This window comes from Muscardinus avellanarius (genome assembly GCF_963383645.1).
Source record: "Muscardinus avellanarius genome assembly, chromosome: 7".
NCBI lineage: Eukaryota > Metazoa > Chordata > Mammalia > Rodentia > Gliridae > Muscardinus > Muscardinus avellanarius.
Window position 1 is genome coordinate 62530699 of NC_137793.1, and position 13188 is coordinate 62543886.

The 13188-nt window shown below is 46.1% G+C and overlaps 1 protein-coding gene across 2 annotated transcripts in view; it reads right to left on the reverse strand.

Annotated features, from left to right (window-relative positions):
- Positions 1-4859, reverse strand: part of FMN2 (formin 2) — a gene marked incomplete at both ends in the record, with an annotated part of 296940 nt that extends 292081 nt beyond the window's left edge. For both annotated transcript variants that reach the window (XM_080698425.1, XM_080698424.1), the window contains one exon: positions 3344-4859. In XM_080698425.1, coding sequence (XP_080554551.1) covers positions 3344-4859 — 1516 coding nt within the window. The remainder of the gene's footprint in view (positions 1-3343) is intronic.
- Between the last annotated feature and the right edge of the window lie 8329 nt (positions 4860-13188).

Here is a 13188-nt window from a genome sequence, read left to right on the forward strand (position 1 = left end):
GCTATACTCCCAGACCTATTTTATATTTTATTTGGAAACAGGGTCTCACTAAGTTGTTGAGAGTCTCACTAATACACCTATTTAAAAAAAAAAAAAGAAAACAAAACATCAATCTATTTTGGGTCCTATCATGTTTCAGGACTCTGTTCATCATCCTCAGACTAGTTATCTTTCCTTAGCCCTGCCAAAGAAATAAACCACTATATTTTTAATGTTCCTGCACTGTCCTGAAGACAGACAGACAGATTTCTGGCATTGTTCCTTTTCTTTCAGGGCTGGGGATGGAACCCAGGGCCTTACACAGGCTATGCAAGAGCTCTACCACTGAGCTATAAGCCCAGCCCCTGCACTGTACTCATTAGGGTCTCCTCCTCACATAGTGAAACTTGGAAAGGCAGAATCATGGTTTAATAATCTGTGTGTTACAGCTGGGTATGGTGGCCCATACTTGTAATCCTAGTACTTGAAAGGCTAAGACAGGAGGATTGCAGGTTTGAAGACAGCCTTAACAATATAGCCAGACTCTTTCTACTTAGTGAGACCCTGTCTCAAAATAAAAAGGCCTAGGGTGTAGCTTGGAAGTAGTATATCCCTGGTTCAATCCCCAGCACCAACCAACTAAGCAAAAAATAAAAAACAACAAAAAGAAACTGGCTCATTAAGAATACTTATGTATTAAAGCTAGGTATGGTGGGATTACATGCCTGTAATCCCAGTTCTCTGAGAGGCTGAGACAGTAGGATCATAGGTTCAAGGACAGCCTCAGCAAATAATGACTGTGTGTGTGTGTGTGTGTGTGTGTGTGTGTGTGTGTGTTACTAGGGTTGGAACCCAGGATCTTATGTACCTCTGGGCTATACTCCCAGACCTATTTTATACTTTATTTGGAAACAGGGTCTCACTAAGTTGCTGAGAGCCTCACTAAGTAGCTGAGGCTAGCTTCGAACCTGTGCAATCCTCCTGTCTCAGCCTCCCAAGCACTGGGATTACAAACGTGTACCACCACACCCAGCTTTCATCAACCTAGTGAGACCTAGTATAACTCAGAGGTAGGATACCTCTGGGTTCAATCTCCAGTACCACACATGCACACACACACACACAAAAATCTGTGTATCAGGCTAGAAATACAGATCAGTGGTAAAGTACCTACCTAGCATTCATAAGGCCCTGGATTGTATCCCCAGCACTGAAAAAAAATAACCTACCATCTAGCATATTGCCTGGCACAGTATGACTGCCATTAATGTATACATTCATAAATACATAGATATACAAACACACATGTAAAGACAGATGTGTGTACATACATATATACATATATTTGCTAAAAAATTTCCAAAGCCTTATGCAACTGGGAATAGCAATCAATAATATTATTCATTGATCATCTTAATTGTCATCTATAATTTTTATTTTTAGAAACAATATAAACAAATGCCACCTAAAAAGGGAAAATATATTTCTCACTAATATTATATTCACAAAAATTGATCTGAGGATGTAACGCAGTGGTAGAGTGTTTGCCTAGCATGCGCAAGGCCCTGGGCTCAACTCCTGTACCACAAAAATAAATAAATAAATAAATAAATAAATAAATAAATAAATAAATTCACAAAAAATTAATACAAGCACTTTCCAATTCTCTTTTATCAAAAAATGGTCTTTCTTGTGTTTTGCTTTTTTTAATCACCATTTATCTAGGGAAGTTAAGACTACAGACATTCCTTTTAACTGAATCTATACAATAAAAAGAAAATGCAGCAAAAAAACAAAATTCATGTGAAGTGAATGTCAAGAAGCTACTTTGTGTGGGTGGGGGAGGTCACTGAGAATTGAACCCAGGGGCCTTCGACCTCAAAGCTATACCCCAGACCTACTGTATTTTATTTTGAAACAGGATCTCTTCAGGTTGATGAGAGTCTCACTATTTGCTGAGGCTGTCCTCGAACCTGTGTTCTCCTGTGAACCTCAGCCTCCATAGTACTGTGATTACAAGCATGTACCACAATGCCCAGCAGGAAGTTACTTTCAAGTTCTAAAAATGCAAAATAACAGATAGCCCATAGATGAAAATAAAAAATGTAGACAAAAGTAGCCACCACAACATTAACAGCATCTAGTCCACAAAGTAATATTTTATAGATAACCTATTTATTAAAAAAAAAACCCAAACTTAAAATGGGCACAGTGGCATACACTCCTAAATCCTAGTACTTGGGAGGCTGAGACAGGAAGATTAGGGATTCAAGGCCAGCTGCAGCAACTTAGTGAGGGTTAGGCATGTAACTCAGAGGTACATCCCCAGTCCTGGGTTCAATTCCCAGTACCAAAAAATGAGTAAAAACTATAGAACTTACATATTTTACTTTGCATTTGAAATTTTCAGTTATTCAAATATGTATCACAAGCCTACCAGGACAGGACTGGCATAAAATTTTCATGTTTTTTCCAATGCATTAAATTCTAACACCCTATTTCCCTCAGATGTAAGTAAACAAGAAGCCACTATACCCTCGGGAGCTCTGAAGGCGAGGCCTTGAGACCATCAGCCTGGAGGTGAGGGTCACCTCAGTGTGCTCTGGGACCCTCCCCACCATAAACTGAGCCTCAGCTGGGCAACACACCGCAAGTCTACAACACATGCTGATGAGACAGGGTCCCTTGGACTAGAAGTGGTTTTGACCGCCTCACCTTCATTACTTCCAAGTTACAGCCCATTGTGGCTGGGCCACGAAACATGAAATTATCCCTAATATTATACTACGTATTCATTTCCTAATGGTACATGTCAGAATTGTTCACCTTAGGGAACAGGAGTGATTGCTTAAGTGTGTAAAGTAGTTGTACCCTAATGGCTGCAAGAGAGAAACTGAATGTCACAAATGTGTGCCACGCATGCATGTGCGTGTGTTAGAGCTCTCGGAAATCACCTTTGGAAAGTACTGGAATCAATGATTTGTGCTTTCAACACCCGCCCTGAAGAAGGACCAGGAACAAGTTTGCTCTTTTAATGCAGAGAGGATGATGAAGGAAAAAGATGCTGGTTTAGCTAGCAAGGCACAAAAGGAGTTAACTGCCCTGTGGGACCCGGGACTTTAGAGGTCAAGGGATATTTTGGGGAACTAAGCATTTCTGAAGATGATTTAGGACAGGCGCAATTAAACTCTTCCCTTCTTCAGGTCACAAGTATATCCAAGGCATTCACTGAAAGGGGAGGGGGGGGTACAGGATCCCCCTCGGAAGCGATCACGGGCAGGCCGGCCTTTCAGAGCAGGAGGGCAGGTGATGGGAAGGCCCTACTGGCAGGTGACCCACCACCAGAGGCCAGCGGCGCGCTCACCTGTGAACACGTTCTGGAAGCCATCGGCAGCCGCGGGCGCTGCAGACGCCTTGGTGGCCGGCGGCGAGCCAGGGCCGCCACTGCCATTCAAGGGCGCGCGGTGCTCCAGCAGGTGCGCGGAGTCGCTGCCGCCCAGCTCCTGCGTCCAGTCGGCCGAGCGGCTAAGGCCGCCCGAGAGGCCGCCGTCCGCCCGGTGCTTCTTGGCGGGGGCGGTCACCGAGGCCACCGCCGCCCTGGGCCCCCGGCTCGGGCAGGGCTCCGGTCGCCTCTTGATCCTGGGGCTCTGGCTGGGGGACTGGGACGGGGAGTGGTTGGGCGAGCTGAGCTGCCGGGTGGTGGTCTTGATGTAGCAGGGGGTGGCCAGCGGGTAGGGCTTGGGGCAGCGCGGGCTGGGCGCGGGGCTGCCGGGCTGGGCGGAGGCTGCGGGGGCGCCGGGTCCTGGCCTCTGCGGCGAGGCCTGTCCCTCCTCTGGGCCCCACTCCTCCCCTGGGGAGCCCCGGGGCGCGTCCTCAAAAGCGTCCTCCCCGGTTTCCTCGTCCGTGTCCTCGGCCTCCTGCGCCGGGACTCCATCTGCGCCCTCCGGGCTCCTGGGCTCTGGGAACCCGAAGGCTGTGGACGAAGGCGAGTCTGTGGCCGCGGCCCGGGCCTCCGGGAGGCTGGGCGCCTCGGAGGCCAGGAGGCCGCAGGGGGACGGCGGCTGCAGGGGCCCCGGGGTCTTGGTGGTCAGACTCTCGGGAGGGTCGGAGAGCGCGGACAGCGCCTGCTCTGCCTCCGGGCTGCCCGGGGCCTCTCCCGCCGCTGCGCTCGGTCCCAGCAGGAACTGGTGGAGGCCCAGGAAGGCCCCGGGCTGCGCGAGGGCGGCGGCGGGGGGCGCTGCAGGCTGCTCCGAGTCCTGGAGCTGCTGCTGCTGCTGGTGCTGCAGGCGAATAGCCTGCTGGATGTCTGAGAGCAAATCCTCCTGCTCCGCGGCCGAATGGAAGCTGTAGATGTCCGTGTCCGAGCCCGAGCTGGTCCTTTGTCCATCCTGTGCCCCTGCCGCCGTTTCCAAATCCTCGGCGGCCGCCTGGACCCCTAACCCAGCCTCCACTGGCCTAGGAGCAGCTGGATGGGTCACCTCAAAGGGGTCCGCACACTCGGCATCCGACAGGCCCGTCTCGTCCGCTGAGAGGTCGGGGGTCTTGGTGGCCAGGGAGTGGGCGCTGTCCAGCTCCCCGGTCTGCAGGGCCTGGGCGTCCAGCACATCCTCGCGGGAGCCGCCGGAGCCTTTCCCCTTGGACAGGTTCTTCCTGATCCGCAGGTTGGAAAACACCGAGGCTCTGGAGTCGGACTTGCTCTTCTTCTTGCCCGGCTCCCCGCCGCCCGCGCCCCCTCGGCCGTGCCTGCCCAGCGCCTTCTTGCTCCCGCTGCCCTTCTTGGCGGCGTCCCCCTCCCTGGGCCCCGGGGCATCCTCGGCGCCGCCGCCTTCGTGCGAGGCGTCAGCTGCGCTCCGCTTCAGCTTCGCATCCTGGTTCCCCATGTCGCCAGCCCGCCGCTGCGCCTCGGGCGCTCAGGCCATCCCGCCGGGACCCCGGGAGTCGGTGGGGGGCGTCAGGCAGCCGGGCGAGCCGCTGGGAGAGGGGGCCGCCGAGCGCCAGGCGGGCCCAGCTCGCGTCTGCCGCGGCTTTGCATAATGCGCCCGGATCCGCGGCCGCAGAGGCCCGAGGCCCGCGGGGCGCGAACATGCTCAGTGCGGCTCGCGGCGCCCGCCAATGGCTGCGCGGAACGCGGCGCGGGCCCCGCCCCCGCCCGGCCAGGCCCCGCCCCCGCCCGGCCCCCGCCTCGCCCGACGCCCGCGTGCGAAACGCCTCCTCTAGCTGCTGGACAGAGCTCTCCACCGCGCAGGGAGCGCACGTCTCCCTCCCTCCCAGGAGCCTGTGAGCTGGGGGATGCACAGGAACTTAAAACTCGCTGACCTATGGTGAGAAGTTAAACAGAAAGGAGGAAACACTTTACTGAAGCCCGGTTCCCGTTTAGAAGTGCAGGAACCTCACAGCCGGCCACTTACACAACCCTTACCCCCAATCTGCCTCCTTCTGTGTGGCTCTTCAATAAATATTTGTCGAGTGAACGGATTGTTCGCTTTCTTGAATAATTGATCTTCTCCTTGCACACTTTAATGTGTTGGAGCATATGGCTTTGGAAAGGGTACGACACTTGGTGCTGGGCTTATGTTTCACCCAGACCTTCTTTCTCCAGGAGGGACCTTAGCTATCCATTTCCAAAGTTGGTTTAAAAGGAGAGAGGTAGAGGAAACAGAAAATACTGAGATTAGAGTTGATTAAAATGCTAATCTCCGAAATTCCATGTGTTTTCCATATAAATTAAACAGCATTTGTATTCCAAAAGGGTACACATATACTATAACTCCCAGGAGGTCCAAGTCATCAATATTAAACATGTCACTATTGTGGTGGCCTGTAAAACGGAAAAAGACAAAAAGGAAACACCCTTGACACAAACACAAAATCAAAACTTAAACTACAAACCACCACTTTCCCAAGCTAATCCTCCCAGGCACACTTTGTCCTTTACCAGAGCTTCTTAACATTCTGGACTTGGTATTAGCATAAGTGCTTTTCCTCCTTGTAAATTTTCTCATTTCATTATTATTTACCTATACTTTAAAATATCACTGTATTGAAAGAAGTGCCTAGAAGTAAACTAAGATTAAAGTGACATTGGCCCATGAACATTACAAGTATTTACATTAGAAGTTAATTAACAACTTTGAAAAATATTAGCTAACCAACTTGTTACTATTCTTAAAGTAAACCCAGAAGAGAAAGTACTGGGTGTTACAGGATGCAATTTAAACACAGAAACGTGTAGTCTTCCTTTGCATACCATGAGCCAACATTTTAACATCCTTTTAAACAAAACAAAGTATTTGTTGGAAAAGCATAAGAGGCAATTAATACTAGCCTTTTGCAAACTATGAACTTAAAAATAAATGTAATTTCAGGGTGAGTAGCCAATTGTCCTTAGATGTCCCTTTTGAGCAAAGGGTTGGGAGAAATCAACTTTAATAACTTTGCCAGGGTAATATCCCAGTCTCCAAGCAATTCCGGAGCGCTTGAAAAGCTTTTGTTTCCCCTCTTTCACAAGACTCTTCTTTCTTCTAGAATCCAGACTCCCCACAGGGCACAATTTGCCTGTGGATATTAGAATTTTCTGCTTCTTTGAAAGCTGAGGTACTCTGTGTCTTGATTTTTGCTTTCTTTAACAGAACATCTTTGGTTCTGAATTATTTGTTTCCTATTTTTTTCTATGATGTATTCTAGAATTTCAGAAGACAAAAGGGAGAGAGGGGTGGGGAGGGGAGGAAGGGAGGGAGAGGAGGAAGGCTGATTTTTTCCACGTCCTTTGAGTGGGAAACAATAGGTGGCAGTTGTACAGCAGGTTACAGCTGACAAAGCTTCATTAAACGCCAAGGCTCCTTTGACACTCACAACTGTGGGTATCAAATGCAGGCAGGTACTCTCCGCCCTGTATTAATAAACATAAACTGCATTGAGAGAGGGTAAGAGATTTGTCCAAGTTCACATTGTAGCTGAGGCAATACTTAGACCCCTGAATTTATAACAAACAACACAACACCGTTTATTCTTTGGAGGACTGCTATGGATAACATAAAGACAAACTGCAAAGATTTGCTAAAGCATTCCTTGGTACCTTTTGTAGCAATTTAGTAGTCTCAAAGATGCCTGGGACATAGCCCAAGTTTAAGTCAATTTAATCAAGAAAAAGTATCAAGGATGTTGTTGTAGTTCTGTAATAGAACACATGCCTGGGTTATATCCTCAGCACAGAGAAAGAAAGAAAAGAGGAAAGAAAGATAAAGTCTCATATCCATGGTTGTGAAATTACATTTAATGAAGCATTCCTACCTTGTGTTTAGTTAGCCACATGCTAGTTACACAGATACACAAGAGAAATAGGTGAGTACGATAAGCCCCTACATTCAAAGACAGAACACACTGTAATCGTTGCTAAGAAGTCTTCGCTATTAGCATTCCTAAAAATCACAAAAACTGTAAGCAAAATAAAATGCAGTGCTACCCATTTCCTAGCAGAGAGAATTCTATATGGACTGTAAGCCTGAAGTCAATGGATTAGGGTGTAGCTCAATGGTGGAGTGTGTGTTCAGAATGCACAAGGCCATGGGTTGGATCTGCATGTCCCAAAAATAAATAAATAAATATTTTAAAATGAATAAAATTAAAAATAGGTTAGTATACTTTAAGTAAATATTGAACTGTAGTTCATAATATGTGCCTGCAACTTAAATTTAAATGCTTCCAGGTGTGGTGGTGCACTCTTGTAATCCCTGTGCTTGGGAGGCGGAGACAGGAGGATCACGCAGATTCAAAGCCAGCCTCCCTGGCTTAAGAGACACTGTTTCCAAAGACAAATATAAAAAATAGGTGTCTGGGCGTGTAACCCGGAAGTAGAAGGGTCTCCAGGAACCCCAATACCACCAAAAATTTTAATGCTTTAATAGATGCATAAATTTATATATTTAAAGCAATTATAATAAAGTAGTAATTGTGATGTGATGTTCACTGGAAATTTCTTTTAAGTTTTCTACATGTTTGAAATTTTTCATGTTTAACTTTTGGAGAAGAAAGCAGGTTTCATGAACGTGTGAATTGTTCAGGTTTTTGGAATTAAAATTATGTAATGGTTAATGGTGCTTAATAAATACTAGGTGGGGGTCTGGGGTATGGCTCAGTGATGGAGTACTTGCCTAACATGTTGGAGGCACTGGTTCAACCCCCAGCATTGCAAATAAAATATAAAAAATAGTTTTGATCATTGGGTTTTGAGGGTTTTCTAAAATTTCCATTCTGCTTTACCTTGATAGAATATTTTAGAATCTCCAACAGAACTAATTAAGTTGCATTTTATTTTATTTTTGGGGAATTCATTCTGACATATTTGTATATATACATAATTTCCCCTCCCCCTCCCATCCTCTCTCCCATTCCCTATTTCTCCTCCTCTTCTTCCTTTCTCCGTCCTCCTCTTCCTCCTTAGAATTGAATCCAATAGCATTCTACCTCCAAGCTATAACCCCAAATTAAAAATATATATATTTATTTTGAAACAGAGTTTAACTAAATTGCTGAAGGTCTTGCTAAGTTGCTGAGGCTAACCTCAAACTTGGGATCCTCCTGTCCGAGCCTGTCAGATACAGGAGTTATAGGCATGTACCGCCATGCCCTGCTGCCTTGGTGTCCTTTCTCTATTGGTCTCCCTTTTTATGTTCACAAGATTCCCATTTTACCCACTTTTTTCTCTCTAAGCTTTAACATACAACCCTTGACTCTCTAGTCTGGCATATATCACACAACGATGCTCTCAAGTTCCATCCATTTTCCTGAAAGTGGCATAATTTTGTTCTTCTTGCTAGTTGATGTTGTGTGCATATTCCACATTTTCTTTAACTATTGCGCTGCAGTAATAGTATTCTGACTTGAATTCTTTGGACAAGCACCAACGAATGGTATAGCTGGGTGATATGGCAGTTCCATTCTTAGTCTTTTGAGGAAACTCCATACTGATTTCCTTAGTGTTTGTACTAATTTACAATCCCACCAATAGCGTTGAAGTGTTTCTTTCCCTTCCCTTCCCACATTCTCTCCAGCACTTATTAGTACTTGTATTCTTGATGATTGCCATTCTAACTAGGGTAAAATGAAATTTCAACATTTCCTTGATTGCTAATTAGGAATTAATGCTGAATACCTTCTCATATATTTGCTGGCCATTTGTATTTCTTCTTTTAAGAAATGTCTGTTGAAGCCGGGTGTGGTGGCGCATGCTTGTAATCCCCACGCTTGCGAGGCGGAGACAGGAGGATCGCACAGGTTCGAAGCCAGCCGCGCTGGTGTAAGAGACCCTGTTTCAAAAATATAAAATAGGTCTGGGAGTGTAGCCCGGAGATAGAAGGGCTTCCAGGAATCCCAGTACCACCACCAAAAAAAAAAAAAAAAAAAAAAGAAATGTCTGTTGAGTTTATTTTTAATTATCCAACCCAGAAATTCCTCCAGCAAATGAATATTCTTTCCTCTAAAAGGATAACTTGTCTGCTGGGTGCAATGGCATAGGCCTACAATCCCAATAGGTGGGAGAATGAGGTAGGAGGATTGTAAATTCAAGGCCAGTATACTGTAACTTAGCTAGACCTGGTTTAAAAAAAAAATAGGACTGGCGTTTAGCTCAAAGGTAAATAATACCCAAGTTAAATCTTCACCATCACACACACACACACACACACACACACACACACACACACACACACACCTTTTTGCCCTGGTATCAGTTACTAAGCTGTTGCCTTCCAACCACCTTTCAGTCCTGACTTTGCTCTGAGACAGAGGCCTCTGAACCTGCTTCCTAGTGAACACCCTGCCCCCATTACACCAAACAGGACACCTCGGAAACTCAGCTCCTCTTCTCTTACATGTCTCTTCCTCTTTTTTCTTTCAACAACAGCATCACAATCATCCCAGTTACCCAGACCACAGTAGCAGCTAACTCATTCCTCTTCCCCAATACCCATAATCAGCTAGTCTCAGAGATTTCTGCCTCAATCTCTCTCTAGTCCCTCCATTTCTCCCAACACAACTGTCTCTTCTCTTGCCTCTCTCCCAACCCACCTCCATCTGTTCTCTTCTGCAGATCATCAATGCCTCTCAACTGGGGTCATTATTTTGTACCCAGGGGGCATATGGCATCATGTGAAATTTGGGTTACCACAATGGACAGGAGTGTTTCTAAATGTAATACCTAGAACAGCTCCCCACCCTATGATTAAGAATGCTGTAGCCCAAAACATCTGTAACGCTGGAGTCGAGATACCTGCTATACCATGAAGCCACTCCTTAATGAAAGTCAATAACATTCATCAAATGAGTGAAAGAATGAAGTGTTCAAAATTAAATCACCCAGTTAATCCAACTAAAACAGAAACTTGAAGGCAGAAACTAAGAGGACAAATAAAATTTCAAACACTGTATCTACAAGTGCTAAAGAGTTTTAATGAAGAATTAACTTATCTCTAAGACATTTGAGGTTCTATAAAACTATATAGTCTAATAAATATTCCAAATTCTCACATATTTGACATTATAAAAGGCTCTTTGCATGAAGCAGTTATTTATTTATTTTATTTATTTATTTTTTGGTGGTACTGGGGGTGGAACCCAGAGGCTTTCTACCTCCGGGCTATACTCCCAGACCTATTTTATATTTTATTTGGAAACAGGGTCTCACTAAGTTGCTGAGAGCCTCACTAAGTAGCTGAGGCTGGCTTCGAACCTGTGCAATCCTCCTGTCTCCGCTTCCCAAGCGCAGGGATTACAAGTGTGTGCCACCACGCCTGACTGAAGCAGTTATTTAAAAGGGGGCTCTATAGCCAGGCATAGTGACACACACCTGTAAACCCAGTACTAGGGAGACTGAGACAGGAGGATTGCAGGTTCGAGGACATCCTCAGCAAGTAGTGAGACTCGAATCGATCTAAACATCCTGTTTCCAAATAAGAAATAAAATTGGGCTGGGTGGTGTAGCTCAAAGGTAGAATGCCTCTGGGCTCAATCCATCCCCACCACCACAAAAAGGAGGGTTTCCATTAACATCAAAGAAGGACTTAATTCCCAAAGCACACCTGAATGTGACTCACCATCCCTGGGCATAATATGCAATGCACATGTGTAATTCTGGAAGCACACAGGTGGCATGTGACATGCCCAGCTCTCGCAGGCACAAAGTGCAACACCCTGGGAATGATGGTGCAACCCCTGGAGCCCGGGCATAGAAGAATGTGCCTGGGTAGCCAACACCGGCACCTAGAAACCTGAGGGCTATAACTGCTGGCACCTGAGACCTAATGCCCACAGCTCTGTGGGCCCTGCGGCCTTTCCATTCCAATTACCATTAACAAGGTTAAGGCTGACTCAGCCAGAGGTTTTTGCCAGCAGTAGCTCCCTGGAATCCCTAACTTTTGGTTCAGACGGAGCCCACCTGCCATCCAGTGTGGTAAGCGCTCACCAGTTAAAGTCAGTCTGGAGATCCAACCAGACTCACAAGTGACCTGGACATGAGACTTAAACACAGAAAACCAAGCCCTGTGATAAATGTCCTGGACTGCCCACGGGCCTTTCCAGGCACTGCTCCTTATTCTCTCTCACATGAGCGCAGGCGCTCTCTCCCTCTCCCTCTCCCTCTCCCTCTCCCTCTCCCTCTCCCTCTCCCTCTCCCTCTCCCTTACTCTCTCTCTCCCTCTCTCTCTCTTTGCCCTAAAATGTAACTTGTGTGAAGTATTACAATTTTGTGGAGCATTAACAAATGAAGAACCTCTTTTGGCCAAAATTACAATACATACTCTTGAAGCCACCGAGACTGTGTTTTGGTTGTCTCCATAGTCTTTGTCTGCTCTGAACATCCTTGCTTATGCCAGAAATTTTAAGGTAGAGACTGAAGGCCTGGGTTCCTGAAGCACTTTTTGTTTGTTTGTTTGTTTTATTTTTATTTTTGCTTGTTTTTTGTTTTGGTGCTAGAGACTGAACCCAGGGCCTCCTTGCATGTGAGGCAGGCACTCCACCACCTGAGCCTCACCCCAGGGCTGTTTCTTTACAGGTGATTCTGTGCAATACAATTAGTTCTGCAGTTGCCAGTTTTTTTTTTTTTTATCATCATCATCATTTAATCATCAATGTAGCTTTTGAAAATAAAATATTTACAAAATAGAGAAGTTCAATTTTTTTCTCAAGTTACTGGGGGTCCTGTTAAGTTGCTGAGGAATGGGCTTGAGCCTGAGATCCTCCTATCTGTCTCAGCCTCCCAAGTACTGGGATTATAGGTGTGCACTGCCACACCAGGCTTCAGGGTTTTGTATGTTTGTTTTGTTTTGTTGTCTAGTAACAGAAAAGTGACTGACACACATGCTTTAGTTTTCCATGCATATTAGCTCAAAATATCTTTTTACTGTTTACAACTGAGAAACAAAAAAAGAAATGAAACATTTATTTTGTTCTTTTTTTTTTTTTTTTTTTTTTTTTTTTGCCGGTCTGGGGATGGAACCCAGGGGCATTTGACTTCCGAGCTACACCCCCTGCTGTTGGGAATCCAGCCCAACAGCGGCGGGGCTGGAGAGATGATGAGTACCGACGACTCGAACACACACCCACGAGCCGGGAGTCAAGTCAAGCAAGATCTAGTTTATTTCTCTCCAAGCAATCATATATATATATAGCATCAGACCACGAGGGGAATTCCCATGAGGAATAGCCTAGCCTATCGGAATAAAGATCACTAGCACGTAGTTCACAGCCAATCCCAGGCCAGTACATGAGCCATTCATGTGTGCAGAAAGCTCCTTTAAAGGTAAAAAGGGAAAAACTGCTCAGTCTCCCCACCCATAATGAATGGGGAAACCACGCTTTCGTAGCTTCCTCCAGGCGCCATCTTAGCCCCTTTTCTGCTGAATCACTTTACATAAAGTTTTGCCTTAGGCTGCAGGCTGCTCAGGCCGAGGGAGGCTGCATCTCCTTAGGCCCTGTATGGACACACCCCATCACTCTGCCCTATTTTTTATTCTGAAACCGGGTCTCACTGAGTTGCAGAGGGCCTCACTAAGTAGCTGAGGCTGTCCGTGAACTCCGATCCTCCAGGTCTCAGCCTCCTGAATGCTGGGATTACAAGCATGCGCCACCACGCCCAGCTATTTTGTTCTTAAAGAGAAATAAACTCAAACATAGCTAGAGTCCTGATGTTGAGTTCTTAGACATACTTAGTAAATG